This window comes from Oncorhynchus gorbuscha, linkage group LG07 (genome assembly GCF_021184085.1).
Source record: "Oncorhynchus gorbuscha isolate QuinsamMale2020 ecotype Even-year linkage group LG07, OgorEven_v1.0, whole genome shotgun sequence".
Taxonomy (NCBI): domain Eukaryota; kingdom Metazoa; phylum Chordata; class Actinopteri; order Salmoniformes; family Salmonidae; genus Oncorhynchus; species Oncorhynchus gorbuscha.
In genome coordinates this window covers 54569946-54597445 of record NC_060179.1, presented here as the reverse complement: position 1 = coordinate 54597445, position 27500 = coordinate 54569946, and the positions used below count along the sequence as shown (strand labels likewise).

Sequence of the window (27500 nt, the reverse complement as noted above, 5' to 3'; positions counted from 1 at the left end):
TGTTGTCCGTGAAGGACACATTGATCTGATCGTTAGTATAAGTCGTTTTGGAGGAATGCATTTGTGTCCCTGTAAATATGGGAGAACAAAAGAGGAATCTCTGCAAAGGACAAATCCAATGTCATCAGGGTTTCACAGCAAATCAGCCTCAAATCTGATCCACAGATTCAAACAGCTTGGGATTTCTTTCAGAACACAGTCAAAGGCTCTCCTTTCTCCGCTTGCGCTGTCTCTGTGCCACATTTTCACTCGGCATTCATAGACTGATGTGTTCTTTCCTGGTCTGGTCTGGTCTGGTATCACCAATAACTAACCCAGGTGGTGGAATCTGTTACCAAAGAACCTTTAGATATATAGTGTTAGCCTGTGGTGTACGATTGAGTTGAATGAATCTTGCGGAATATAGAAAATATCTAATTTGTATTAATGACTCCGGCGGGGCAGGGCACAGTGCTGTCACACTCAGTCCCAGTCGTCGAAAGGTATTATAAATCAATGTCACTGCAGAGCAACGTGGCAAATGGTGAAATCAGCTGGGCAAGATTGACAGGAGTTTCTCTGTTAGAGAGTGGCTCGCAGCTCAAAGACTCCCCCTACAGCAAGAATTGAGAACTACAACTGCCCCAATAATCTAGATGTGCCCTTTCATTTTCGACGGATAAGTTGATCTGTATCTTCATGTTGTGTTGTTGTTGATGACGCTGCTGTGTCTGAACCTCTTGAATCCTTTGTGTCTGTGTTTGTCTGTCTCAGGCTCTGGACAAGGACACAGGGAATTACAGCTCCATGCAATACAGGATTATTATCCCCCCCACCACCGACGGCAAGGATGGCTTTGTCATCGAGCCCTACACCGGCGTCATCAAGACTGCCATTATGTACAGGAACATGCGACGGTCCTACTTCAAGTTTGAAGTGGTCGCCACTGACAATTACGGCGAGGGGGGGCTGAGCAGCAAGGCAGAGGTGGTGGTGAGTTCGTCCTGCTCCCAGAGTATCGGAAGGGAACGTATGTTCTAGCCATTCTATTTCTATTTGTTCAATGCGAAGTGCTATCAGTGCCAGCTAAATGATCATAGCCGCCTTGCCAGCCCTAATCAATTCCAGCTTATGGCTCTTTTAAAAATAACTGAGGGACCAACATTAAGTGTGTCGATATCCACAATATCAATATCTCCATTCCCCAGGCGTATATTGGCATTAAACACCCCAGCCATCCCAAAATACACACTCAAAAGCTTCCCAAAAAAAAGCATGGTGCTGATACTCCAGCTAATCAATGGTCCATGTCCTGTGCCAGCCTTGTGGTAGATAGGCTAGCTATCCCTGAGAGAGTAGATGAATGTGTGTTCCTTCTGTGCTGGCCTCTTCCCAGTTTGTTGCAAATTGATCTGTCCCAGGGCAGATGGGGACCATTGATTATACATTGCAGCCTATTTGACTCCCTTTGCTCTTAATGAAATAAGAGGCTGGCTTGGCCAGAGCCTTGCCTGAACGAGAGGAACCACGCTGTGGCTAAGTTCATCTAATTCCAATGGGAAGCTTCATTTCATGGGCACTGCCCAAACTACAAGGAGATTTTCTGTGTGATTTAGCCTGCTGTCCAACATTAAAGCTTATTTGTAGAAGTTGGGGAGGGGAGGGAAACAGATGCTTGTTTTGTGTCTGTACCATTGATCCTTTTGATTGACTCTGTTTCCCAGGTATCTGTGGTGAATCTGCTGGATATGCAGGTGGTGGTCTCCAACGTTGCTCCTACAGTGGTGGAACAGAACAAGGACAAGCTCCTCGGGTAACGTAGAAGATATCTAAGAGATCTTATAATCCATATTTTAACAGTCAAGTCGCAAATGTGCTTATAGCCGTCTCCTATACTTGATATGCAGACACTTATCTTTGGCCCTTTCCCAGGCATGCAGGTGTTTGGTGGTGGGGGGGGCTGTATGAATCAGTGTGCAGTGTTGGCTTCATCGCTGCCTTCTGTCGAGATGAAACGGCGTCCCGCTGTTTGACGTCTGCTCAAATTAATGTTGTAGGAGCCTTCCTTCAGTTTCCGTTAGAGCCTTCCTTCAGTTTCCGTTAGAGCCTTCCGTCAGTTTCCGTTAGAGCCTTCCGTCAGTTTCCGTTAGAGCCTTCCGTCAGTTTCCGTTAGAGCCTTCCGTCAGTTTCCGTTAGAGCCTTCCGTCAGTTTCCGTTAGAGCCTTCCGTCAGTTTCCGTTAGAGCCTTCCGTCAGTTTCCGTTAGAGCCTTCCTTCAGATTCCGTTAGAGCCTTCCGTCAGTTTCCGTTAGAGCCTTCCTTCAGTTTCCGTTAGAGCCTTCCGTCAGTTTCCGTTAGAGCCTTCCGTCAGTTTCCGTTAGAGCCTTCCGTCAGTTTCCGTTAGAGGCTTCCGTCAGTTTCCGTTAGAGCCTTCCTTCAGATTCCGTTAGAGCCTTCCTTCAGATTCCGTTAGAGCCTTCCGTCAGTTTCCGTTAGAGCCTTCCTTCAGATTCCGTTAGAGCCTTCCTTCAGTTTCCGTTAGAGCCTTCCTTCAGTTTCCGTTAGAGCCTTCCTTCAGTTTCCGTTAGAGCCGCTCACCACCTGTCTCCACAGCTCTGTCAGAGCTCTGTCACACACTTCACATAGCCACTCAATGATGGTTCCATCCTTGTCTTGAGCTTACTGCTTAGCTATTAGCATTGTGATCAGAAAGGTGTCCAACTTCTCTCTGAGGCTAAGTTGCAAATGAGGGAGAGAGGGAAAGTGTCAGTGGCTCCCTGGCTGTCTCCTGTTCCTCTGAGGTGGGGGTGGGCTTGCCTGTATTGGCTGTGAGCTTGAGTGTATTGTGAGCTTGCTTGTATTGGCTGTATTGCTTCTGTACACCTATCCATCACTCAACCTATCCTCTTACGGACAAACAGTCATAGAGTACCAGTCCTCCATGATGGACTTCCTCTGACTTGGTCTCATCCCAGGTCTCCACTTTAGCTCCAAGGGCTCTGGCCCCAGCTGTGGAGCCACCTAGTTTATTAGTGCTCTCCCCACCCAAGCAGAAATACATCCATCTGGTTACTATTCTGTCCTGCCATGCTCTTTTCGGAGTTTCCCAGGGGAGCGGGAACATCCAGGGCACAGCAGGTAATTGTTTCAACGCCTATTTTGCCGTTGCCGTCCCGCTCAGATCAGAGCTCCCGGCTGCAGACGCCCACCACCAAACAAGTGTTGTGTCTGAACTGGCCACTCTTTCCTATATAGTGAACTGCCTTTGACCAGAGCCCTATGCTGGTACAGTGGGTCGTGCACTTTATAGTGAACAGCGTGCCATTTAAGATGCATTTGCCTTGAACTGATTCTATTGTAGATGCTTCAATTAAGAATTTTGGAGCGAGAGGTGATTTTGACAGGGTCATGGAAACGTGTGGGAATTGACTCTTTTATAGTTGCTGACGGTCCCAAGGAGGATATAGGTTGTCATGTTTTTCCATTGCAAATGCAATGCACAACCTCATTCTAACCACTGTCCTAATTCATGTACTGATAAAGGACGTATTGTCATGCAGGTGAAAGAGGACCCAAAAGCGACTTGGCGAAAACAGAGTCTTTAATCCAGTAAAGTAAATACAAACAAAAAACACAACTTTCACTCGAAATGACGAGGACAAACTGGAGACTCGATCTTGAACAGCAGGTGAACAGCAGGTTGCCTCGGGAAGGCACTTGAACCAGACAGACTCAGACACCTGCTCACCACGCAGCATCTGAGGAAAACACGACACGACAGGGCGATACACAAACACAGCACGGTGAATTCTACACAAGGAACCGACAGGACAGGAACGGAACACAAAGGAAGAAATAGGGACTCTAATCAGGGGAAAGGATCGGGAACAGGTGTGGGAAGACTAAATGATTGATTAGGGGAATAGGAACAGCTGGGAGCAGGAACGGAACGATAGAGAGAAGAGAGAGCGAGAGAGTGAGAGAGGGAGGGGAGAGAGAGGGATAGAAAGAGGGAAAGAACCTAATAAGACCAGCAGAGGGAAACGAATAGAATGGGAAGCACAGGGACAAGACAAGATAATAAATGACAAAACATGACAGTACCCCCCACTCACCGAGCGCCTCCTGGCGCACTCGAGGAGGAATCCTGGCGGCAACGGAGGAAATCATCAATGAGTGAACGGTCCAGCACGTCCCGAGACGGAACCCAACTCCTCTCCTCAGGACCGTAACCCTCCCAATCCACTAAGTATTGGTGACCCCGTCCCCGAGAACGCATGTCCATGATCTTATGTACCTTGTAAATAGGTGCGCTCTCGACAAGGACGGGAGGGGGGGCAGGGAAGACGAACGGGGGTGCGAAGAAAGGGCTTGACACAGGAGACATGGAAGACAGGATGGACGCGACGAAGATGTCGCGGAAGAAGCAGTCGCACAGCGACAGGATTGACGACCTGGGAGACACGGAACGGACCAATGAACCGGGAGTCAACTTACGAGAAGCTGTCGTAAGAGGAAGGTTGCGAGTGGAAAGCCACACTCTCTGGCCGCAACAATACCTTGGACTCTTAATCCTGCGTTTATTGGCGGCTCTCACAGTCTGTGCCCTGTAACGGCAAAGTGCAGACCTCACCCTCCTCCAGGTGCGCTCACAACGTTGGACAAACGCTTGAGCGGAGGGAACGCTGGACTCGGCAAGCTGGGATGAGAACAGAGGAGGCTGGTAACCCAGACTACTCTGAAACGGAGATAACCCGGTAGCAGACGAAGGAAGCGAATTGTGAGCGTATTCTGCCCAGGGGAGCTGTTCTGCCCAAGACGCAGGGTTTCTGAAAGAAAGGCTGCGTAGTATGCGACCAATCGTCTGATTGGCCCTCTCTGCTTGACCGTTAGACTGGGGATGAAACCCGGAAGAGAGACTGACGGACGCACCAATCAAACGACAGAACTCCCTCCAAAACTGTGACGTGAATTGCGGGCCTCTGTCTGAAACGGCGTCTAACGGGAGGCCATGAATTCTGAATACATTCTCGATAATGATTTGTGCCGTCTCCTTAGCGGAAGGAAGTTTAGCGAGGGGAATGAAATGTGCCGCCTTAGAGAACCTATCGACAACCGTAAGAATCACAGTCTTCCCCGCAGACAAAGGCAGACCGGTAATGAAGTCTAGGGCGATGTGAGACCATGGTCGAGAAGGAATGGGAGCGGTCTGAGACGACCGGCAGGAGGAGAGTTACCCGACTTAGTCTGCGCGCAGTCCGAACAAGCAGCCACGAAACGGCGCATGTCACGCTCCTGAGTCGGCCACCAAAAGCGCTGGCGAATAGACGCAAGAGTGCCTCGAACACCGGGATGACCAGCTAACTTGGCAGAGTGAGCCCACTGAAGAACAGCCAGACGAGTGGAAACAGGAACGAAAAGGAGGTTACTAGGACAAGCGCGCGGCGACGCAGTGTGCGTGAGTGCTTGCTTAACCTGTCTTTCAATTCCCCAGACTGTTAACCCGACAACACGCCCATAAGGAAGAATCCCCTCGGGATCAGTAGAAGCCACAGAAGAACTAAACAGACGGGATAAGGCATCAGGCTTGGTGTTCTTGCTACCCGGACGGTAAGAAATCACAAACTCAAACGAGCGAAAAACAACGCCCAACGAGCTTGACGGGCATTAAGTCGTTTGGCAGAACGGATGTACTCAAGGTTCTTATGGTCTGTCCAAACGACAAAAGGAACGGTCGCCCCCTCCAACCACTGTCGCCATTCGCCTAGGGCTAAGCGGATGGCGAGCAGTTCACGGTTACCCACATCATAGTTGCGCTCAGATGGCGACAGGCGATGAGAAAAATAAGCGCAAGGATGAACCTTATCGTCAGACTGGAAGCGCTGGGATAGAATGGCTCCCCGCCTACCTCTGAAGCGTCAACCTCGACAATGAATTGTCTAGTGACGTCAGGAGTAACGAGGATAGGAGCGGACGTAAAACGTTCTTTTAGAAGATCAAAAGCTCCCTGGGCGGAACCGACCACTTAAAACACGTCTTGACAGAAGTAAGAGCTGTGAGAGGGGCAGCAACTTGACCGAAATTACGAATGAAACGCCGATAGAAAGGAGCGAAACCTAAAAAGCGCTGCAACTCGACACGTGACCTTGGAACGGGCCAATCACTGACAGCTTGGACCTTAGCGGAATCCATCTGAATGCCTTCAGCGGAAATAACGGAACCGAGAAAAGTAACGGAGGAGACATGAAAAGAGCACTTCTCAGACTTTACGTAGAGACAATTCTCTAAAGGGCGCTGTAGAACACGTCGAACGTGCTGAACATGAATCTCGAGTGACGGAGAGAAAATCAGGATATCGTCAAGATAGACAAAAACAAAGATGTTCAGCATGTCTCTCAGAACATCATTAACTAATGCCTGAAAAACAGCTGGCGCATTGGCGAGACCAAACGGCAGAACCCGGTACTCAAAATGCCCTAACGGAGTGTTAAACGCCGTTTTCCACTCGTCCCCCTCTCTGATGCGCACGAGATGGTAAGCGTTACGAAGGTCCAACTTAGTAAAGCACCTGGCTCCCTGCAGAATCTCGAAGGCTGATGACATAAGGGGAAGCGGATAACGATTCTTAACCGTTATGTCATTCAGCCCTCGATAATCCACGCAGGGGCGCAGAGTACCGTCCTTCTTCTTAACAAAAAGAACCCCGCCCCGGCCGGAGAGGAAGAAGGCACTATGGTACCGGCGTCAAGAGACACAGACAAATAATCCTTGAGAGCCTTACGTTCGGGAGCCGACAGAGAGTATAGTCTACCCCGAGGAGGAGTGGTCCCCGGAAGGAGATCAATACTACAATCATACGACCGGTGAGGAGGAAGGGAGTTGGCTCGGGACCGACTGAAGACCGTGCGCAGATCATGATATTCCTCCGCACTCCTGTCAAATCGCCAGGTTCCTCCTGAGAAGTAGGGACAGAAGAAACGGGAGGGATGGCAGACATTAAACACTTCACATGACAAGAAACGTTCCAGGATAGGATAGAATTACTAGACCAATTAATAGAAGGATTATGACATACTAGCCAGGGATGACCCAAAACAACAGGTGTAAACGGTGAACGAAAAATCAAAAAAGAAATAGTCTCACTGTGGTTACCAGATACTGTGAGGGTTAAAGGTAGTGTCTCAAATCTGATACTGGGAAGATGACTACCATCTAAGGCGAACATGGGCGTAGGCTTATCTAACTCTCTGAAAGGAATGTCATCCGAACCCATGCTTCGTCCATGAAACAACCCTCAGCCCCAGAGTCTATCAAGGCACTACATGTAGCACCCGAACCGGTCCAGCGTAGATGGACCGACAAAGTAGTACAGGATTTTGATGGAGAGACTTGAGTAGTTGCGCTCACCTGTAGCCCTCCGCTTACAGATGAGCTCTGGCTTTTACTGGACATGAATTAACAAAATGTCCAGCAACTCCGCAATAGAGGCACAGGCGGTTGGTGATCCTCCGTTCCCTCTCCTTAGTCGAGATGCGAATCCCTCCCAGCTGCATGGGCTCAGACTCTGAGCCAGAGGAGGGAGATGGTTGCGATGCGGAGCAGGGAAACACCGTTGATGCGAGCTCTCTTCCACGAGCCCGGTGACGAAGATCTACCCGTCGTTCTATGCGGATGGCGAGAGCAATCAAAGAGTCCACATCTGAAGGAACCTCCCGGGAGAGAATCTCATCCTTAACCACTGCGTGGAGTCCCTCCAGAAAACGAGCGAGCAGCGCCGGCTCGTTCCACTCACTAGAGGCAGCAAGAGTGCGAAACTCAATAGAATAATCCGTTATGGACCGTTCACCTTGGCATAAGGAAGCCAGGGCCCTAGAAGCACAGGAAGCACAGGGACAAGACAAGATAATAAATGACAAAACATGACACGTATCCTCTGACTGAGAAATCCTTTCAGTGAGCCTGAATCCATTCAGTCAAGGCCTCTTCTTTTTAAACAGTTGAGGCAGCGTTAGCTCAGGGTCAAGTGGGGAAATAGAATACAGCTACAGGTCGGTGTAGCAACTATGAATTGCAGTACGTTCTTACCATTTGGGTTTAACATATCATTCACCGTTTTCCCAGAGATCCTGCTGTCACCTTGTTCTTATACAAAGCACTTGATTATCCCTTCCACTCTGTCTGCAGGATCTTGGAGCGCTATGTGCAGGACCAGATTCCCGGGGCAAAAGTGGTGGTGGAGTCCATCGGGCCACAGCGGTTCGGCGACGGCTTCGAGCAGGAGGACTACTCCAAGTCGGACCTGATGGTTTACGCCATCGACCCTCTGACCAACCGGGCCATCTCACGCCAGGAGCTATTCAAGTGAGTAGTAGCCGGTCACTACAGTGGCCCTGAGGGACAAAGTAGGTCACAATAAGGGATTGCCCCTTAGGGCCACCCCTTGTCGTATCTAGATACACCATTCCCCCGTGGAGCAGGTGTTTACCCAGTGGCAGACAGAGCCACCCCTTGTAGTATCTAGATACACCATTCCCCCGTGGAGCAGGTGTTTACCCAGTGGCAGACAAAGCCACCCCTTGTAGTATCTAGATACACCATTCCCCCGTGGAGCAGGTGTTTACCCAGTGGCAGACAGAGCCACCCCTTGTAGTATCTAGATACACCATTCCCCCGTGGAGCAGGTGTTTACCCAGTGGCAGACAGAGCCACCCCTTGTAGTATCTAGATACACCATTCCCCCGTGGAGCAGGTGTTTACCCAGTGGCAGACAGAGCCACCCCTTGTCGTATCTAGATACACCATTCCCCTGTGGAGAAGGTGTTTACCCAGTGGCAGACAGAGGTGTGGCAGGGGGGGATGTCACCACTCACCAGGGTTATTTTGTTTCCCGTCACCCTGCAGTCAGGCCCTCATTAGAGAGCCAACCTCCTCATGCCCTCGTACGACAGCAGCTCTAGTTCTGCCAATCAACTGCCTGTCAACCCGCTACTGCTTCCTACCAGCTCTACACAGCAGGCTCAGTGTTCATCTAACCACCCCTCTGCCTCTTGCAGCTCGGGATCATGTCTAATAGACCTAGTGAACAACGGCAACAGGATTGTGTTGCAGTGTGCCCCTCACACCTGTCATTTATGATTCCAGGCATTATAGGGAGTAAGGTGTTGCACACTCTGTAGTGTTCCATTGTCATATACAGTGGGGAGAACAAGTATTTGATACACTGCCGATTTTGCAGGTTTTCCCTACTTACAAAGAATGTAGAGGTCTGTAATTTTTATCATAGGTACACTTCAACTGTGAGAGACGGAATCTAAAACAAAAATTCCAGAAAATCACATTGTATGATTTTTAAGTAATTCATTTGCATTTTATTGCATGACATAAGTATTTGAATTCCAGCTCTCACAGACCTGTTAGTTTTTCTTTAAGAAGCCCTCCTGTTCTCCACTCAAACCTGGTCAAGAACTACAGGAAACGTATGATCTCTGTAATTGCAAACAAAGGTATCTGTACCAAATATTAAGTTCTGCTTTTCTGATGTATCAAATACTTATGTCATACAATAAAATGCAATTGAATTACTTAAAAATCATACAATGTGATTTTCTGGATTTTTGTTTTAGTTTCCGTCTCTCACAGTTGAAGTGTACCTAAGATTAAAAAAATTACAGACCTCTACATGCTTTGCAAAATCGGCAGTGTATCAAATACTTGTTCTCCCCACTGTATATTTATGTCTGAGCCATGTTCTATCGATTCGGTCATTTCAATGACCCCGATAATAAATATAACAACATTCAGAGATGCACAACTACTGCTGTTCTCATACATATTGTTATGACTAGAGCCATTAGTTTTTACATTTTACGTTTTAGTAATTTAGCAGACGCGCTTATCCAGAGTGACTTACATCTTACATTAAAGTAGCTATCAGAAAAGTGCAATATATTTTTTGCAGGGGGGGGGGGGGTGCTGTGGGATTATTTAAGATCCTCTTTGAGGAGGTAGGGTTTCAGATGTTTTTGGAAGATGGGCAGGGACTATGTTGTTCTAGCTTCAGGGGGAAACTGATCAGAGTGCCAGAACAGAGAAGAGCTTGGACTGGGCTGACCGGGAGCTACCCTCCTGTAGGGGTGGAACGGCCAAGAGACCAGAGATGGCACACCAGAGTGCTCGGGTTGTGGTGTAGGGTTTGAGCATAGCCTGAAGGTAGGGAGGGCCAACTCCTCTTGCTGTTCCGTAGGCAAGCACCATGGTCTTGTAGTGGATGCGAGCTTCGACTGGAAGCCAGTGAAGTGTGCAGAGGAGTGGGGTGACATGGGAGAACTTGGGAAGGTTGAACACCAGACGGTGTGATCCGTCTTGAAGCCTGACTGGTTAGGGTCAATAAGATCGTTCTGAGAGAGATGGCAGGAAAGTTGGTCAGAGGCAGAACACTCAAGTGTTTTGGAAAGAAAAGAAAGAAGGGATACTGGTCTGTAGGTTTTGATGTTAGAGGAGTCGAGTGTTGGTTTCTTAAGGCGGGAGCGACTCGGGCAATTTTGACATTTTGAACTTAGTGGTTGACTCAGCGGCTGGTCAGGGATGAGTTGAAGAAGTAAGGAATGGGAGGTCTGGTCAGAGATGGTCTGGAGGAGGGGATGGGATTGAGCGTGAACGTTGTCGGGTGGCCGGACCTCACTAGTCACAGGATTTCGTCTGGAGAGAGAGGGGAGAAAGAGGGGAGAAAGAGGTCAAGGAGTAGGGTAGTTCTGTGTGAGTGGGAGCAGTGGACTCAATAGGCTGAGTGAATGAGGAGCGGATGTCGTTAACCTTCTTTTCAAAGTGGCTGACAAAGTCATCCGCAGAGAGGGAGGAGGGGGGAGGGGTGGATTAAGGAGGGTGGAGAAGGTGGAAAAGAGTTTCCTGGGGTTATTTTAGAGTGATCGAAAATGGCTTTAGCAGTGCATACAGAGAAAGAGAAGGTAGAGAGGAGGGAGTGGAAGGATGATTGTTTAGTTTTCCTCCATTTTCACTGCCCGCAGCCCTGTTCTGTAAGCTCGCAATGAGCTATTCAGCCACAGAGCAGGAGGTAAGGGCTGAGACAGGCCAGGAGGTAAGGGCCGAGACTGGCCAGGAGGAAAGGGCCGAGACTGGCAGGAGGAAAGGGCCGAGACTGGCCAGGAGGAAAGGGCCGAGACTGGCCAGGAGGAAAGGGCCGAGACTGGCCAGGAGGAAAGGGCCGAGACTGGCCAGGAGGAAAGGGCCGAGACTGGCCAGGAGGAAAGGGCCGAGACTGGCCAGGAGGAAAGGGCCGAGACTGGCCAGGAGGTAAGGGCCGAGACTGGCCAGGAGGAAAGGGGACAGTGTGAGTCGTAGTATGCAGAAAGGGAGGAGAGTAGGGTTGAAGGATTTAGCAGAAGGGAGAGATGATAAGAGAGTAGTGGGGGAGAGAGAGAACGAAGATTGCGACAGCACATGACAATCTGGGTAGGGTCTGAGTGGCTAGGGTTGGAGGAAAGGGATACAGAAGAGGATCAAATAAGACCTGGAGGGGGATGCAGTGAGATTAGTAGGCAAACAGCCTCTAGTAAAGATGAGGTCAAGCTTATTGACCAGCCTTGGGAGTGGGAGGGGACAGGGGAAGGGTGAGGTCAAAAGAGGCAAGGAGATTGACTGCCAGTCTAAGGCACTGCATATCAGTATTGCAGCATCATTACAGCCTGGTGGTCGGTCCCAGGCTGTGTCATTACTGGCCTTGACCGGGAGTTCCATAGGGTGGCGCACAACTGACCCAGCATCGTGCAGGTTAGGGGAGGGTTTGACCGGGGGGGTTTACTTGGCTCAGGGCCAAAAAGTCAAGGGGACTGAAGGGCAGCTGAGATGAACTCCGTGTTCTATACCATAGATCGGCAGTTCTAAACGCTGCCAGAGATCAGGAATTCCACATGGGTTGTGTGCTCAGGGTCCACTAAATTAAAAGGGTTGCAGCCAAGAGTTGGGGATTGTCTGTACAGCCAACAGTGACAGGAGCGAACTGGGATATAAAACACAGAGTTGCCAAAGCTACAAAAGAGCAAAATGAGATCTGACAATAAATATACTGAACAAAAATATAAACGCAACATGCAATAATTTCAACCATTTTACGGAGTTACAGTTCATATAAGGAAATCAGTCAATTGAAATAAATGCATTAGGCTCTAATCTAAGGATTTAACATGAAATGCAGGGGCGCAGCCATGGGTGGGCCTGGGAGCCAGATCCACCCACTGGGGAGCCAGATCCACCCACTGGGGAGCCAGATCCACCCACTGGGGAGCCAGATCCACCCACTGGGGAGCCAGATCCACCCACTGGGGAGCCAGATCCACCCACTGGGGAGCCAGATCCACTCACTGGGGAGCCAGATCCACTCACTGGGGAGCCAGATCCACCCACTGGGGAGCCAGATCCACCCACTGGGGAGCCAGATCCACCCACTGGGGAGCCCGATCCACCCACTGGGGAGCCAGATCCACCCACTGGGGAGCCAGATCCACCCACTGGGGAGCCAGATCCACCCACTGGGGAGCCAGATCCACCCACTGGGAGCCAGATCCACCCACTGGGGAGCCAGATCCACCCACTGGGGAGCCAGATCCACCCACTGGGGAGCCAGATCCACCCACTGGGGAGCCAGATCCACCCACTGGGGAGCCAGATCCACCCACTGGGGAGCCAGATCCACCCACTGGGGAGCCTGGCCCAGCCAATCAAAAGGGCTTTATTACAAAGAGAAATAGTCCCCAGTTTCATCATCTGTCCGGGTGGCTGGTCTCAGACGAATCCGCAGGTGAAGAAGCTGTATGTGGAGGTCCTGGGCTGGAGTGGTTACACGTGGTCTGTGGTTGTGAGTCCGGTTGGACGTACTACCAAATGATCTAAAACCATGTTTGAAATGTTAGAGAAATGGAACATACAGTTCTCTGGCAACAGCTCTGGGGGGATATTCCTGCAGTCAGCATGCCAATTGCATGCTCCCTCAAAACCTGAGACATCTGTGTTATTGTATTTTGTGACAAAACTGCACATTTTAGAGTGGCGTTTTATTGTCTCCAGCACCTGTGTAATGACCATGCTGCTTAATCAGCTTCTTGTTATTCCACACCTGTCAGGTGGATAGATTATCTTGGCAAAGGAGAAATGCTAACTAACAGCCACGTAGAAACAAATTTGTGCACATTTGACAGAAATAAGATTTTTGTGCGTATGGAACATTTCTGGGATCTTTTATTTAATCTCATGAAACATGGGACCAACACTTTACATGTTGCGATTATATAGGTAAGATACTCGCGTGAGAGAGTGATGTGAAGCAATCCTGTCTTCTTCAAATAACTTGTCAGAAGTGTCTTTGTTTCGGCAACGGGCTTCGTTTTGCAATGAGACCTTTCCTGAAGAAGGCCCGGTCAGCTCAGATGAGGTGATCAGGAAAAACTCCAGGCAGTCTTTGACTGACGATGAGAATGATGGGTAGTGATAAAGATGATGATGTCCGTGTGTGTGTGTGTGTGTGTGTGTGTGTGTGTGTGTGTGTGTGTGTGTGTGTGTGTGTGTGTGTGTGTGTGTGTGTGTGTGTGTGTGTGTGTGTGTAACTGTACTGTATATATTGTCTGTTTACATCCAAGGTTTCTGGACGGAAAGCTGCTGGACATCAACAAGGAGTCCCAGCCGTACCTGGGCCGAGGCGGGAGAATCCTAGAGATCCGCACACCGGATGTGGTCACCAGTGTGAAGAAGGCCGTGCAGACCGTGGGCTACACAGAGGGGGCGCTGCTCGCCCTAGCCATCATCATCATCCTCTGCTGCATCCCTGCCATCCTCATCGTCATCATCACCTACAGGCAGTGAGTAAAAAGAACAGTTCGAAGTTCAGTTGCTTTATTGGAAGTACATTGTGTCAAATGGGAATTGGTCGTGAGAAAGGGGGGTGACTAGGACACAGGGCAGGACATAGGGAATAGGGCATCAGGCACAAGTACTGGTGCAGATAGAGACATTAGTGTAGACACAGGGGTTTAGACAGCAAGCTACCTGCTCTCCAGCCCCCAGAGGCTCTCCCTAATACCCATAATTGTAGGAGGAAGCTAGCTTTCACACCACAATTTACCATGGAAACGCCTTTGAGAGCCGGCATAATTGTTTATTTATACAGCGTAAAAGCACATGAATTAATGTCAGAGCAGACAAACACCGCAGACTGATTGTTGCCGTTTGGGGAGGTTTTTCTCCCCCCTCTCTGAGCCTGCGAACTAAGCCGGGAAGTCTAGACTGAAGGCTGTCACAAATTCAAGGGATGGATGGATGTTAAACAGATGAGAAGAGCATCCTCAGTGTCATCTTCTTCAGTGTCTCGGGTTCAGGAGATTGGCTTAACCTACAGTGAATTCTTTCACTCTCTTTATTTCTGTATCAAGACAATGATTATAAGAAGCATTTTGTCTGTAATTTGCCCTTCGCTGTTACTAACACCCTTCTCTTTCCTCCTCTCTCTCTCTCTCTCTCATTTCCTTTCATTATCAACAGATTCAAAGAGTGAGTATTATTGTCGTTATTACTTGTTTCTATGGCCTTTATTTGGACACCTGCATTCACATTCCACTGTTTTCTAAGTAAACGTTTGGGACCAGGGAAGTCAATGAAATCTAAAACAAATCAATTGTGCATAACCTGTTTTTATACACTCCCTTAAATTGCAGTCGGAGGCCTATAAATAAGAAATGTGCCAGCAAAATTGGTTTATTTGAGCATATTATGACACTGCTTACCAAGTGATGTGCATGTATAATGTAGCAGTGTCCTGTTCGAATATGCTGATGCTGTGACTTAAGGTAACTTGGTTGACTTTCTCGCCATGGTACTACTAAAGGAGACAAGCGGAGTGTGCTAAAACTGCCCGGATCCAAATGGCCCTCCCTACAGGCAAATCAGTGGGCGCCGCCACCAACAACCTTTACGAAGAGCTTGGGGACAGTGCCATGTAAGTGTTATGATATATCCCAACAAATTCCGTCATGTGTGTCCTCAGGGCCGGCCCCGCCCATCAGGCAGGATTATGCGGTTAGCCTATGGCGGAAGATTGACAAGGTTCAGCATTTTCCAAGCTAAACTGACCACCTCCAACAACATACACTGTGGAATTTTTACGTCACATGCAACAATTTTGAAGATTTTACTAAGTTACAGTTCATATAAGGAAATCAGTCATTTTCAATAAATTCAATAGGCCCTAATCTATGGATTTCACGTGACAGGGATACAGATATGCATCTGTTGGTCACAAAGACCTTAACAAAAGGTAGGGGTGTGGATCAGAAAACCAGTCAGTATCTGGTGTGACCACCATTTGCCTCATACAGCGCGACACATCTCCTACTCATAGAGTTGATCAGGCTGTTGATTGCGACACATCTCCTACTCATAGAGTTGATCAGGCTGTTGATTGTGGCCTGTGGAATGTTGTCCCACTCCTCTTCAAAGTTGCTGGATATTGTCGCGAACTGGAACACGCTGTCATACACGTTGATCCAGAGCATCCCTTACGTGCTCAATGGGTGACATGTCTGATGAGTATACAGGCCATGGAAGCTTCCAGGAATCGTGTACAGATCCTCGTGACATGGGGCCGTTCATTATCATGTTGAAACTTGATGATGGCGGCGGATGAATGGCACGACAATGGGCCTCAGGATCTTGTCACTGTATCACTAAAATGCAATGAATAAAATCAATAAAATGCAATTATGTCCATAGCTTAAACCTACCTCCACTACTACCATGGGGCACGCTGTTCATTTAAATATATATATATATATATATATATATATAATATATATCACCTTTATTTAAAACCAGTTAGGCAAGTTGAGAACAAGTTCTCATTTACAATTGTGACCTGGCCGAGATGAAGCAAAGCAGTTCAACACGAACAACAACACAGAGTTAGTTACACATTGAGTAAAACAAACATACAGTCCATAATACAGTAGAAAAATAAGTCTATATACAATGTGAGCAAATGAGGTGAGATAAGGGAGGTAAAGGCAAAAAAAGGCCATGGTGGCGAAGTAAATACAATATAGCAAGTAAAACACTGGAATGGTAGATTTGCAGTGGAAGAATGTGCAAAGTAGAAATATAAATAATGGGGTGCAAAGGAGCAAAATAAATAAATAAATACAGTAGGGGAAGGGGTAGTTGTTTGGGCTAATTTATAGATGGACTATGTACAGGTGCAGTATTCTGTGAGCTGCTCTGACAGCTAGTGCTTAAAGCTAGTGAAGGAGATAAGTGTTTCCAGTTTCAGAGATTTTTGTAGTTTGTTCCAGTCATTGGCAGCAGAGAACTGGAAGGACAGGCGGCCAAAGAGGAATTGGTTTTGGGGGTGACTAAAGATATACCTGCTGGAGCGCGTGCTACAGGTGGGTGCTGCTATGGTGACCAGCGAGCTGAGATAAGGGGGAACTTTACCTAGCAGGGTCTTGTAGATGACCTGGAGCCAGTGGGTTTGGCGAGGAGTATGAAGCGAGGGCCAGCCAACGAGAGCGTACAGGTCGTAGTGGCGGGTAGTATATGGGGCTTTGGTGACAAAACGGATGGCACTGTGATAGACTGCATCCAATTTATTGAGTACGGTATTGGAGGCTATTTTGTAAATGACATCATAAGGTTGACATCAGCAAACTGCTCTCCCACATGACCCCATACACGCTCTCTGCCATCTGCCCGGTACAATTGAAACCGGGGTCCGTGAAGAGGATACTACTCCAGCATACCAGTTGCCATCGAAGGTGAGCATTTGTTCACTGAAGTCGGTGGCGACGCCAAAATGCAGTCAGGTCAAGACCCTGGTGAGGATGACGAGCATGCAGATGAGCTTCCCTGAGATGCTTTCTGAGCTTCCCTGAGATGCTTTCTGAGCTTCCCTGAGATGCTTTGTTGCAGAAATGATTCGGTTGTGCAAACCCACAGTTTCATCAGCTGTATGTGTGGCTGGTCTCATCACTGCTGTGCTCCATCAACATTCTGTCGAAAAATCTAATTACAAATCATGTAGCAGATATATAATATGGTAGAAGTAGTATGTAGCCTTTGCTGTAGCCTACAGGCTGAAGATAAAATGTGTGCAATGCAACGAGATGGACAATTCTTACATCATGCACAATTCTCCGATTAAATAGCCCAACCTAAATGGGTCCCAATAAAAAATATTAAGAAATGCGCTGACATTTGAACAAACACCATACAACAAATAGACAATCAGGCTACTCACATCTGATGTCTATTTCACCCTATTGGCTAAATTGTCATGATCAGTGGCAGTGGTCTTCAGTTTGTATCACAATTTATTTTGGGCTACAGCCCCCCCCCCCTTTTCTCCCCAATTGGTAGTTACAGTCTTGTCCCATCGCTGCAACTCCCATACAGACTCGGGAGAGGCTAAGATCGAGAGCCATTCGTCACTCCGAAACACGGCCCTGCCAAGCCACACTGCTTCTTGACACACTGCTCACTTAACCCGGAAGCCAGCCACACCAATGTGCGGGATCAAACCCGGATCTGTAGTGATGCCTCTAACACTGTGATGCAGTGCCTTAGACTGCTGCGCCACTCTTTTGGGTATCTTTCTTTTGGGGAGGAGGGGCCTTGAACCAATCATAGACGTCTATGTTTGATTTCAGATTTGGTCCTGTTTGGACCGGCCTTGATTTGGTCCAAAAATAGACCTTTGTAAATGAACAACATTTTTATGAACCAAAAATTAACCGGATTTCAATGTCCAGAAAAAATAATAATAATTACATCTGGAAAATATGCATTTTCACCTTCCTTCAGAAACTAAAATGTACCTAACTTCAACGTCTGGAAAATATGTATTCTAGGTATCTTTAAACTTAATTATGCTTACTGGGACTATTCAAGATTTGCGACTATAGGATGGTGGCATTTTTTTTGTGCCTCTCCTAGAGCGGCAGAGTGGCCTAGACTGGCCTGTAGTGTTCTCGCAAATTCTCTTTTTGATTTAGAATCGGACCAATTTCCCTGGCCATGATTGGGTTCCCTGGTCAAACAGGCGCTACTGTAGACATTGTTTTAAGTTTATCTGGGAGGTTAAAGACATGCTGCGTTCCAGTGTAATTCGGGGCAGAGCTGTTATCACGGTTCCATGGCTCAGCAGTTTCCTGCCTTCCAGATACGCTCGCTGCCATTAACATGATATCATTTTATATGCAAGGAGAATACAATCTGGAATCTTTATTATTTTAGATTTTTTTACTGTTCAATATGGACAGTAAAGAAAATCCATCCAGACTGGGTAACTCTTTGAAAAATAGGGGGAAATGAATGTCAATTTAAGATAATTAAAGTAAATGCAGCCACTATTTATATGGGCCTTGGTGAAACATAATGAATTTTATCGCTAAGGCTGTTGAGTACATGGAGCATAGGCTGGATTCTAGGGTTATGAGGGTGGTGCGCTGCTCAAGTTGCCCTCAGTGCTCACTTTGTTTTCTTGGGTTGTAGCTTCCTCCTTATCCGATCAAAGCCAATGCAATGGCAGTGCAAATTGTTTTTGATATGGTCAGCCATCCACCGGATATTGCAGCATGCAATTATTGGTTGTACAGCCTATAGCATTTAGTTGTTTCACCCTGCATTTCCTGCTATACTCATCTGTCTATCTTATTCCCTCATTTTCCCTTCCTTGGCCTCCAGACTAAAGTGAGTACTTCTGTTGTATCGCTAGGTTGTAAATGGGGGGTAAAATCTGTGAGCTTTGAAAGTTGTACAGTTGCTTATTAGAGTATTAGTTTCCGCTTCGTGTCTTTTGGCTATTATTTATGTAGGAGGCCCTTTTTAAGTTTTGTACAGTTGAAGTCAGAAGTTTACATACCCTAAGGTTGGAGTCATTACAACTCGTTTTTCAACCACTCCACACATTTCTAGTTAACAAACTATAGGTTTGGCATGTTGGTTAGCACATCTACTTTGTGCATGACACAAGTCATTTTTCCAGCAATTGTTTACAGACAGATTATTTCACTTATAATTAACTGTATCACAATGCCAGTGTGTCAGAAATGTACATACACTAAGTTGACTGTGCCTTTAAGCAACTTGGAAAAATCCAGAAAATTATGTCATGGCTAGAAGCTTCTGATAGGCTAATTGACATCATTTGAGTCAATTGGAGATACCTGTGGATGTAATTTAAGGCCTACCTTCAAACTCAGTGCCTCTTTGCTTGACATCATGGGAAAATCAAAAGAAATCAGCCAAGAAAAAAAATTGTAGACCTGGTTCATCCTTGGGAGCAATTTCCAAACGCCTGAAGGTACCACGTTCATCTGTACAAACAATAGTATGCAAGTATAAACACCATGGGACCACGCAGCTGTCATACCGCTCAGGAAGGAGAGGCGTTCTGTCTCCTAGAGATGAATGTACTTTGGTGCTAAAAGTGCAAATCAATCCCAGAACAACAGCAAAGTACCTTGTGAAGACGCTGGAGGAAATGGGTACAAAAGTATCTATATCCACAGTAAAACAAGTCCTATATCGACATAACCTGAAAGGCCGCTCAGCTAGGAAGAAGCCACTGCTCCAAAACCGCCATAAAAAAAACAGACTACGGTTTGCAACTGCACACGGGGACATATGTCATACTTTTTGGAGAAATGTCCTCTGGTCTGATGAAACAAAAATAGAACCGTTTGACCATAATGACCATCATTATGTTTAGAGGAAAAGGGGGGAGGCTTGCAAGCTGAAGAACACCATCCCAACCGTGAAGCACGGGGGTGGCAGCATCATGTTGTGGGGGTGCTTTGCTGCAGGAGGAGCTGGTGCATTTCACAAAATAGATGGTTTCATGAGGAAGGAAAATTATGTGGATATATTGATCTCAAGACATTAGTCAGGAGGTTAAAGCTTGGTTGCAAATGGGTCTTACAAAGGGACAATGACCCCATGCATACTTCCAAAGTTGTGGCAAAATGGCTTAAGGACAACAAAGTCAAGGTATTGGAGTGGCCATCACAAAGCCCTGACCTCAATCCTATAGAAAAATTGGTGGGCAGAACTGAAAAAGCGTATGCGAGCAAGGAGGCCTACAAACCTGACTCAGTTACACCAGCTCTGTCAGGAGGAATGGGCCAAAATTCACAACTTATTGTGGTAAGCTTGTGGGAGGCTACCCGAAATGTTTGACCCAAGTTAAACAATTTAAAGGCAATGCTACCAAATACTAATTGAGCGTATGTAAACTTCTGACCCACTGGGAATGTGATAAAAGAAAGAAACAAAAGCTGAAATAAATCACTCTCTACTATTATTCTGACATTTCACATTCTTAAAATAAAGTGGTGATCTTAACTGACCTAAAACAGGGAAGTTTTACTAGGATTAAATGTCAGGAATTGTGAAAAACTGAGTTTAAATGTATTTGGCTAGGTGTATGTAAACTTCCGACTTTAGTTGTTTGTAGATAGTTTCCCAGAGTGAACTATTCCCTATGTTTTGCTCGTCAGTTACTGTCAAAAATATAAACACAACATGCAACAATTTCAAAGATTTTGCAGTTACAGTTCATGGAAGGAAATCAGTCAATTAAAATAAATTCCTTAGGCCCTAATCTATGGATTTCACATGACTGGGCAGGTGGCACATCCATCGGTGGGCCTGAGAGGGCATAGGAGCCTGGCCCAGCCAATCAGAATGAGTTTTTCCCTACAAACGGGTATTATTATGGACATAAATACTCTTCAGCACCCCCCGCCACAACCCCCCTCCCTTCTTTCTGATGATCCAGCAGGTGAAGAAGCTGGATGTGGGAGAAGAAGCTGGATGCTAGCGTGGTTATACATGGTCGGCGGTTGTGAGGCCGGTTGTACGTACTTCCAAATTCTATAAAACAACGTTGAAGGTGGCTTATGGTAGAGAAATGTACATTCAAATCTCTGGCAACAGCTCTGGTGGACATTACATGTTCCCGCAACTTGAGACATCTGTGGCATTGTATTTTATTACAAAACTTCATATTTTAAAGTGGGCTTTAATTGTCCCCAGCACAAATTGCGTATGTGTGATGATCATGCTGTTTAATCAGATTCTTGATCTGCCACACCTGTCAGGTGGATTGATTATCTTGACAAAGGATAAAATGCCCAGTAACAGGGATGTAAAAAACAATAGTGCACTAGATTTGAGAGAAATAAGCTTTTTGTGCATATGGAAAATGTCTGGGATCTTTTGTTTCAGCTCATGAAACACTTTACATGTTGCATTTATATTTTTGGTCAGTGTAGATTGTGTCAGTCTGGCAGTTGTGGTCTCATTTGACTTCGTTATTTGGTGGCAATAAGGTGTAAATGGTAGCCTCAGATAAACAACCTTTTTCTTTGGAAATTAGCCCTTATTTTGTCTAGCTAGAATCCCATAGATGACTTTCCTCTTGCATCCCCTCATTCTGACTGTCTCATCACACCTGATCTCCCTCTTTTATTTAAAGTATTTTTCTTTTCTGCCGTCTCCATGAAAGCAGGAGTAAGCGTTGTGTGCTAGAGGAAGGTGACCGCCAGAGGCTCATAAGCACATTTGCCGCACGGGCCATCACTGCCCACAAGCAGTCCAGTGCCAATGGGATCCTCCTCAACAATATGCCCAAGTCCGAGAGCAACATCACATTATTCTCGGACGAGAACCCCCTAACCACCAAGAACCCCCTGTTTGACGAAGGCACAGGCACGCTCAGCAGCCCAGAGACCCTGGGGAAGCACCAGAGGAGGATTGACCTCCTGGGGGCCTACTCCCCTCCTCAGGCCCCTCGAGGCCTGAGACACTCCTTCCTGAGATTCAACTCTGGTGGCTCGGGCCACTCCTGGACCCTACCTTCCAGACTCCACAGGAAGGAGATGTATGATGCTCTGAGGAGACAGGTGGTGATGGACCCGGTACAATGGGAGCTGGAGATTCTGAAGACTGAGCTGAAGGACAGTAAGGACATGCTGGACGGCCTGGACTGGGGAAACCTGGGGCGCGGCACCTACATGGAGCCCAAGCCCCTGTCGGTGAAGGAGCAGGCCAGGCAGTTTGAGCAGCAGGCCATGAGGGAAATGAAGCAGAGGCAGAGTCGGGACTCCCGGGGGTCTCTCTCTCCAGACTTCCTGATGGGGTTGGGGTTCGACAGCCCCCAACACCGGGCCAGAGAGGACCGACAGTCTCTGGGCTCCATCCTGGGTAGCGACAGCCCCCAGCGCCACCGCCACTCTGTGAGCTCCATCCTGGATAGAGAGGAACGCCACCTGGGCCAAGACAGAGAGGGCCCACCCTGCATCATTATCACCCAGAGCGATGGAACTCCACCCCCCACCCACAAGCCCACTCCACCTGTCCGGCGCAGGTTCAGCTCCAGCTTCTCCAGCTACAACTCAGCCTCCGCCGAACCCTACGAGGTCAACCTGGAGGTCATCCCTGACCCCCCTGACGTGCCCCCTCCACCCCCACCCAACTCCCCTCTTCCCCCGTCTCGCCTCCTCCACCCACCTCCCATCCGTCCCCCCCACTTAACTACGGCAAAAACCCTGCCCCGCCCCCTCCTCCGCCTCTCCCTCCTCCTCTGTCCCCTTCCCTCAATCGTCCATCTACGTTTGTGCTCCCCCCCCTGCCCGCTGTGACCACCCTGAGACCCGTGTCCCTGCGCCCTCCCCCGCCGCCCCTCCCCACCGATCCCCAGCCCCCCAGGAAGGAGTTGAAGGGGATCCTGAAGAACATACAGAACATCGCCGACATCGAGAAATCTGTCGCTAATATGTACAGTCAAATAGACAAAAAACAGATGCTTCCACGGAGCGCCCTGAGGCCACGAGGGTCTGTGGATTCCATGGACTCTTTAAATGGCATACTAGACACTGCAGAGATTGTAGCCCCCACCATAACAGAGGTACAGGCAGAGTCTCTGGTTGCAGAACAGCCACATCAAGTGCAGGTCCAATCAAACGTTAACATGAACTCTATAGTGGAAGAGCTGGAGAAACGCTTCCCCTCTCAGTCCACTGCAATGTGACTCTCTCTTTCTTCTCTCTCTTTCTTTCTTCATTGACTGTTTCTTCATTTTGTTGTTAATTCTGAAATTCCATTCTTTATCTTTGTTTTCATTTGTGTTCTTTCTTTGTTTGTGTGTCATCTATGTCTTTTTTTTCAAGGGAGTTGTTCTCGATCAGACATCAATATTTATTTATTGATGTACGTATTGTTAGTGCTGTTTTGTTGTTTAGCCTATAGTTAGCCTATAATTGTTTAAATCTATGGTCACCTAAAGAGTCTAGAGAATTCTACCCATCAGTCTCATGAAAAGGAAATATCATATTCATTGCACTCAAGTCATTTGAACCATTTTGAGTCTCATGGTCAAAATCCCAAAATGAGGATTTTCCCAACCTGAAAGATAGATAACGAAAGTGCTCCAGTACATTGGATTACCTTGAAGCCACACCCCAGCAAAACGTGAACATTCCCAGAACATTAGCTAAGATTCCCAATAAGTTCTAGTTAGGGTTTTATCTAATGTTAGGATGATAACAAAGTATTCTTTTTATGTTATGTTGTAAATGAAATATCCTTAGAATGTTCTCCCAACATTCACTATAATATTGTGCTTAACATCTGCAACAACCACCACAGAACATTCCCCAAAAGTTCTCATTAGGTTGTTTCCAGGTAATGTAGTAACACAATCTACCAGTAATGTTTTCCCAGAACACATTTAATTGATTATTTTAAAGTTCCCAGAATGTTTCATTAGGTTGTGGTAACGGTCTGGTAGGAACATTGTGGTGACACCACAAAAGATATGTTCCCAAAACACAAAAAAACTGTCCATTTGTGTGGATGATTGTACTATGTTTCTTTTAGGTTGCAAAAAAACATTCACCTGATATTGCAAGAACGTTCCCAGAACACATTTCATCTGATCTTTAAAAGGTTCCCAGAATGTTTCGTCAAGACACAAAGACTGTCCAGTTGTGCTGACATTCAGATAATGTTTAAGTTAGGTTGCACAGGACATTCCTCTAATGTTGACAGAAAACCTGGTCTAAGTTCTTTAATGGTTCCCATAACATGTTATCAAGTTATGGGAGTTGTCTGGAATGTTGCAAGAATATTCTTGTGATATTCACATAGGTTGCACAGAACATTCCCACACTGTTGCACAATGTTCCACAATTTCCAAATATGTCCATTTTTATGACGTTCATAGCCTATTTGTTTTAGGTTTAACATAATATTCCATTGATGTTCACGCAATATACATTCTACCTTGTCTTGGAGGGAATTTATTTTTAAGTTTTACCTAATATTACCACAACATTCTCAGCTTGCAAATTTGTAGCTCCTTTAAGCAGATTCGAATACATTCCCACTATGTTTCTCTCCAGATTTAATGACGAGTCGATTTAAGGGACTGTATTGTATGTGATATAGAGACATTTATAGGACATTTGAACAGTATTTAACCTCTCTGGGATAGGCGGGACGCAAATGTCTCACCTGGCCAATTGCCAGGAAAAATGCAGAGCGACCCCAAATCAAAAATGCTATAAAATTCAAACTTTCATTAAATCACACATTTACGATACCAAATTAAAGCTACACTCATTGTGAATCCAGCCAAAATGTCAGATTTCAAAAAGGCTTTTCGGCGAAAGGATAAGAAGCTATTATCTGATGATAGCACAACAGTAAACAAAGAGACAATCACATATTTCAACCCTGCAGGCACCACACAAAATGCAGAAATAATATATAAATCATGCCTTACCTTTGACGAGCTTCTTTTGTTGGCACTTCAATATGTCCCATAAACATCACAAATGGTCCTTTTGTTCAATTAATTCCGTCGATATATATATCCAAAATGTCCATTTATTTGGCGCATTTGATCCAGAAAAAAAACAACTTCCAATTAGAGCAACGTGACTACAAAATATCTCAAAAGTTACCTGTAAACTTTGACAAAACATTTCAAACTACTTTTGTAATACAACTTTAGGTATTTTTAAACGTTAATAATCGATCAAATTGAAGACAGGTCTATCTGTTTACAGGAGGATCACAAACCAACGCTACTTTTCAAGTCTTACGCAACTCTCAACAGTACACATAACGTTACCCAGTTCCAAGAAGGCCGTACTTTTTCATTGCACAAAGGAATAACCTCAATCAAATTCCAAAGACTGGTGACATCCAGTGGAAGCGGTAGGAACTGCAAACAAGTGTCTAAGAAATATCGTTTCCCAATGAGAATTCACTGAACAGACAGGGACCTCAATTTTTTTTATTTTCTGAATGGTTAGTCCTCTGGGTTTTGCCTGATACATAAGTTCTGTTATACTCACAGACACGATTCAAACAGTTTTAGAAACTTCAGAGTGTTTTCTATCCAAATCACTAATAATATACATATCTTATATTCTTGGCATGAGTAGCAGGAAGTGGAAATTGGGCATGCTATTTATCCAAAAGTGAAAATGCTGTCCCTAGCCCAAATCATCATAAAAACACAACCATATTTTTTACACTTTATATGTTGAAAGTCTGCACAAGTAGGGTTTGAACCTGAAATGTTTGGTTCCCAAGCCAGGTTTTTTATTCTCTGCACCACCAGGGAAGCTCTCAGTTTAATCAGAAATTAAATTCCTTTTTAGCATTATTAGACTAACCCAGGGATATACTGGTCACTGGGTTGTTCACCATTACTTCACCAATCCTCTTTATGTGCTGCATACTTCTGGGCCCATATTTACAAGTATCCAAGACTGAGTGCTGATCTCGGATCACTTCTGCTTTTCAGATCATGAAAAATAAGACATGGGGGACCATGTCAAGCGTCTCAAAGTAGGAATTTTATCAGGTGCATTTAAAAAAAAGTTGAACATGCAATTTTTACACATTTTATTTTTTACAGTTAGGCTAAATTCTGCATTTCCTTTATACATCTGGATGAAATAAACACATCCTCTTGTTTCGTAGATTATATATGAGCCTCAATTTCACAGATTTCTTTTTATTTTTATTTTTTTTAAGAAATGTGGTTTAAGAAAGTGTGGGATTGGACCTGCAATCTTCAACTCTGCAGCCAGATCATTAAGTTTTTGTGTTTTGGGAACATATCTTTTGTGATGTCCCATCAATTTTCCCACCAGGCTGTTCCCACAACCTCATGAAACATTCTGAGAGCCTTTAAAGGACCGACAAAATGTGTTCTAGGAACGTTCTTGCAGCATCTGGTGAATGTTTTTTGTACCCTAAAATACAATTTTTATTATCATCAACACAACTGGACAGTTTTTGTGTTTTGGAAACATATCATCTTTGATGTCCCCACAACGTTCTCTCCAGACTGTTCCCACTACCTAATGAAACATTCTGGGAACCTTTTGAAGAACAGATTCAATGTTTTCTAGGAACGTTCTTGCAACATCAGGCAAATGTTTTATACAAACATTCTATAATCATAAGCCTGACTGAACAGTTTTTGTGTTATGAAAACATTTGCAGCCACCTAATGAATGTTCCGGGAACTTGGTGGGACTCCACTGAGTAACTACAGTGTGTTCGGAAAGTATTCAGACCCCTTGACTTTTTCCACATTTTGTTACATTACAGGCATATTCTAAAATGGATTCCATTTTCCTCATAAATCTACACACAATACCCCATAATGACACAGCAAAAACAGGTTCAGATTTTGTTGCAAATTTATTCAAAATACAAAACTGAAAAATTACATTTACGTCAGTATTCAGACCCTTTACTCAGTACTTTGTTGATGTACCTTTGGAAGCAATTTTAGTCTTGAGTGTTTTTGGATAAGATGCTACAAGCTTGGCAGACCTGTATTTGGGAAGTTTCTCCAGTTTTTCTCTGCAGATCCTCTCAAGCTCTGTCAGGTTGGATTGGGGAGTGTTTCTGCACAGCTATTTTCAGGTCTCTCCAGAGATGTTAGATCAGGTTCAAGTTTGGGCTCTGGCTTGGCCATTCAAGGACATTCAGAGACTTGTCCCGAAGCCACTGCTAAGTTGTCTTAAATGTGTGCTTAGGGTCATTGTCCTGTTGGAAGGTGGACCTTTGCCCAAGTCTATGGTCCTGAGTGCTCTGAAGCAGGTTTTCATCAAAGATCTCTGTAATTTGCTCCTTTAACCTTTCCCTCGATCCTGACGAGTCTCCCAGTGCCTGCCGCTGAAAAACAACATGATGCTGCCACCACTATGCTTCACCGTAGGGATAGAGGCAGGTTTCCTCCGGATGTGACTCTTGGCATTCAGGCCAAAGAGTTCAATCTTGGTTTCATCAGACCAGAGAATCTTGTTTCTCATGGTCTGAGAATCCTTTAGGTGCCTTTTGGCAAACGGCAAGTGGGCTGTCATGTGCCTTTTACTGAGGAGTGGCTTCCGTCTGGCCACTCTACCATAAAGGCCTGATTGGTGGAGTGCTGCAGAG

At 46.1% G+C, this 27500-nt stretch overlaps 1 protein-coding gene across 5 annotated transcripts in view; it reads left to right on the top strand.

The window, feature by feature from the left end:
* Positions 1–27500, top strand: part of pcdh15b (protocadherin-related 15b) — a 230847-nt gene that overhangs the window by 189981 nt on the left and 13366 nt on the right. For all 5 annotated transcript variants that reach the window (XM_046356770.1, XM_046356773.1, XM_046356772.1 and 2 more), the window contains 6 exons: positions 754–972; positions 1704–1792; positions 8163–8339; positions 13628–13846; positions 14526–14534; positions 14869–14979. In XM_046356770.1, the coding sequence (XP_046212726.1) occupies positions 754–972; positions 1704–1792; positions 8163–8339; positions 13628–13846; positions 14526–14534; positions 14869–14979 (824 nt within the window). The remainder of the gene's footprint in view (positions 1–753; positions 973–1703; positions 1793–8162; positions 8340–13627; positions 13847–14525; positions 14535–14868; positions 14980–27500) is intronic.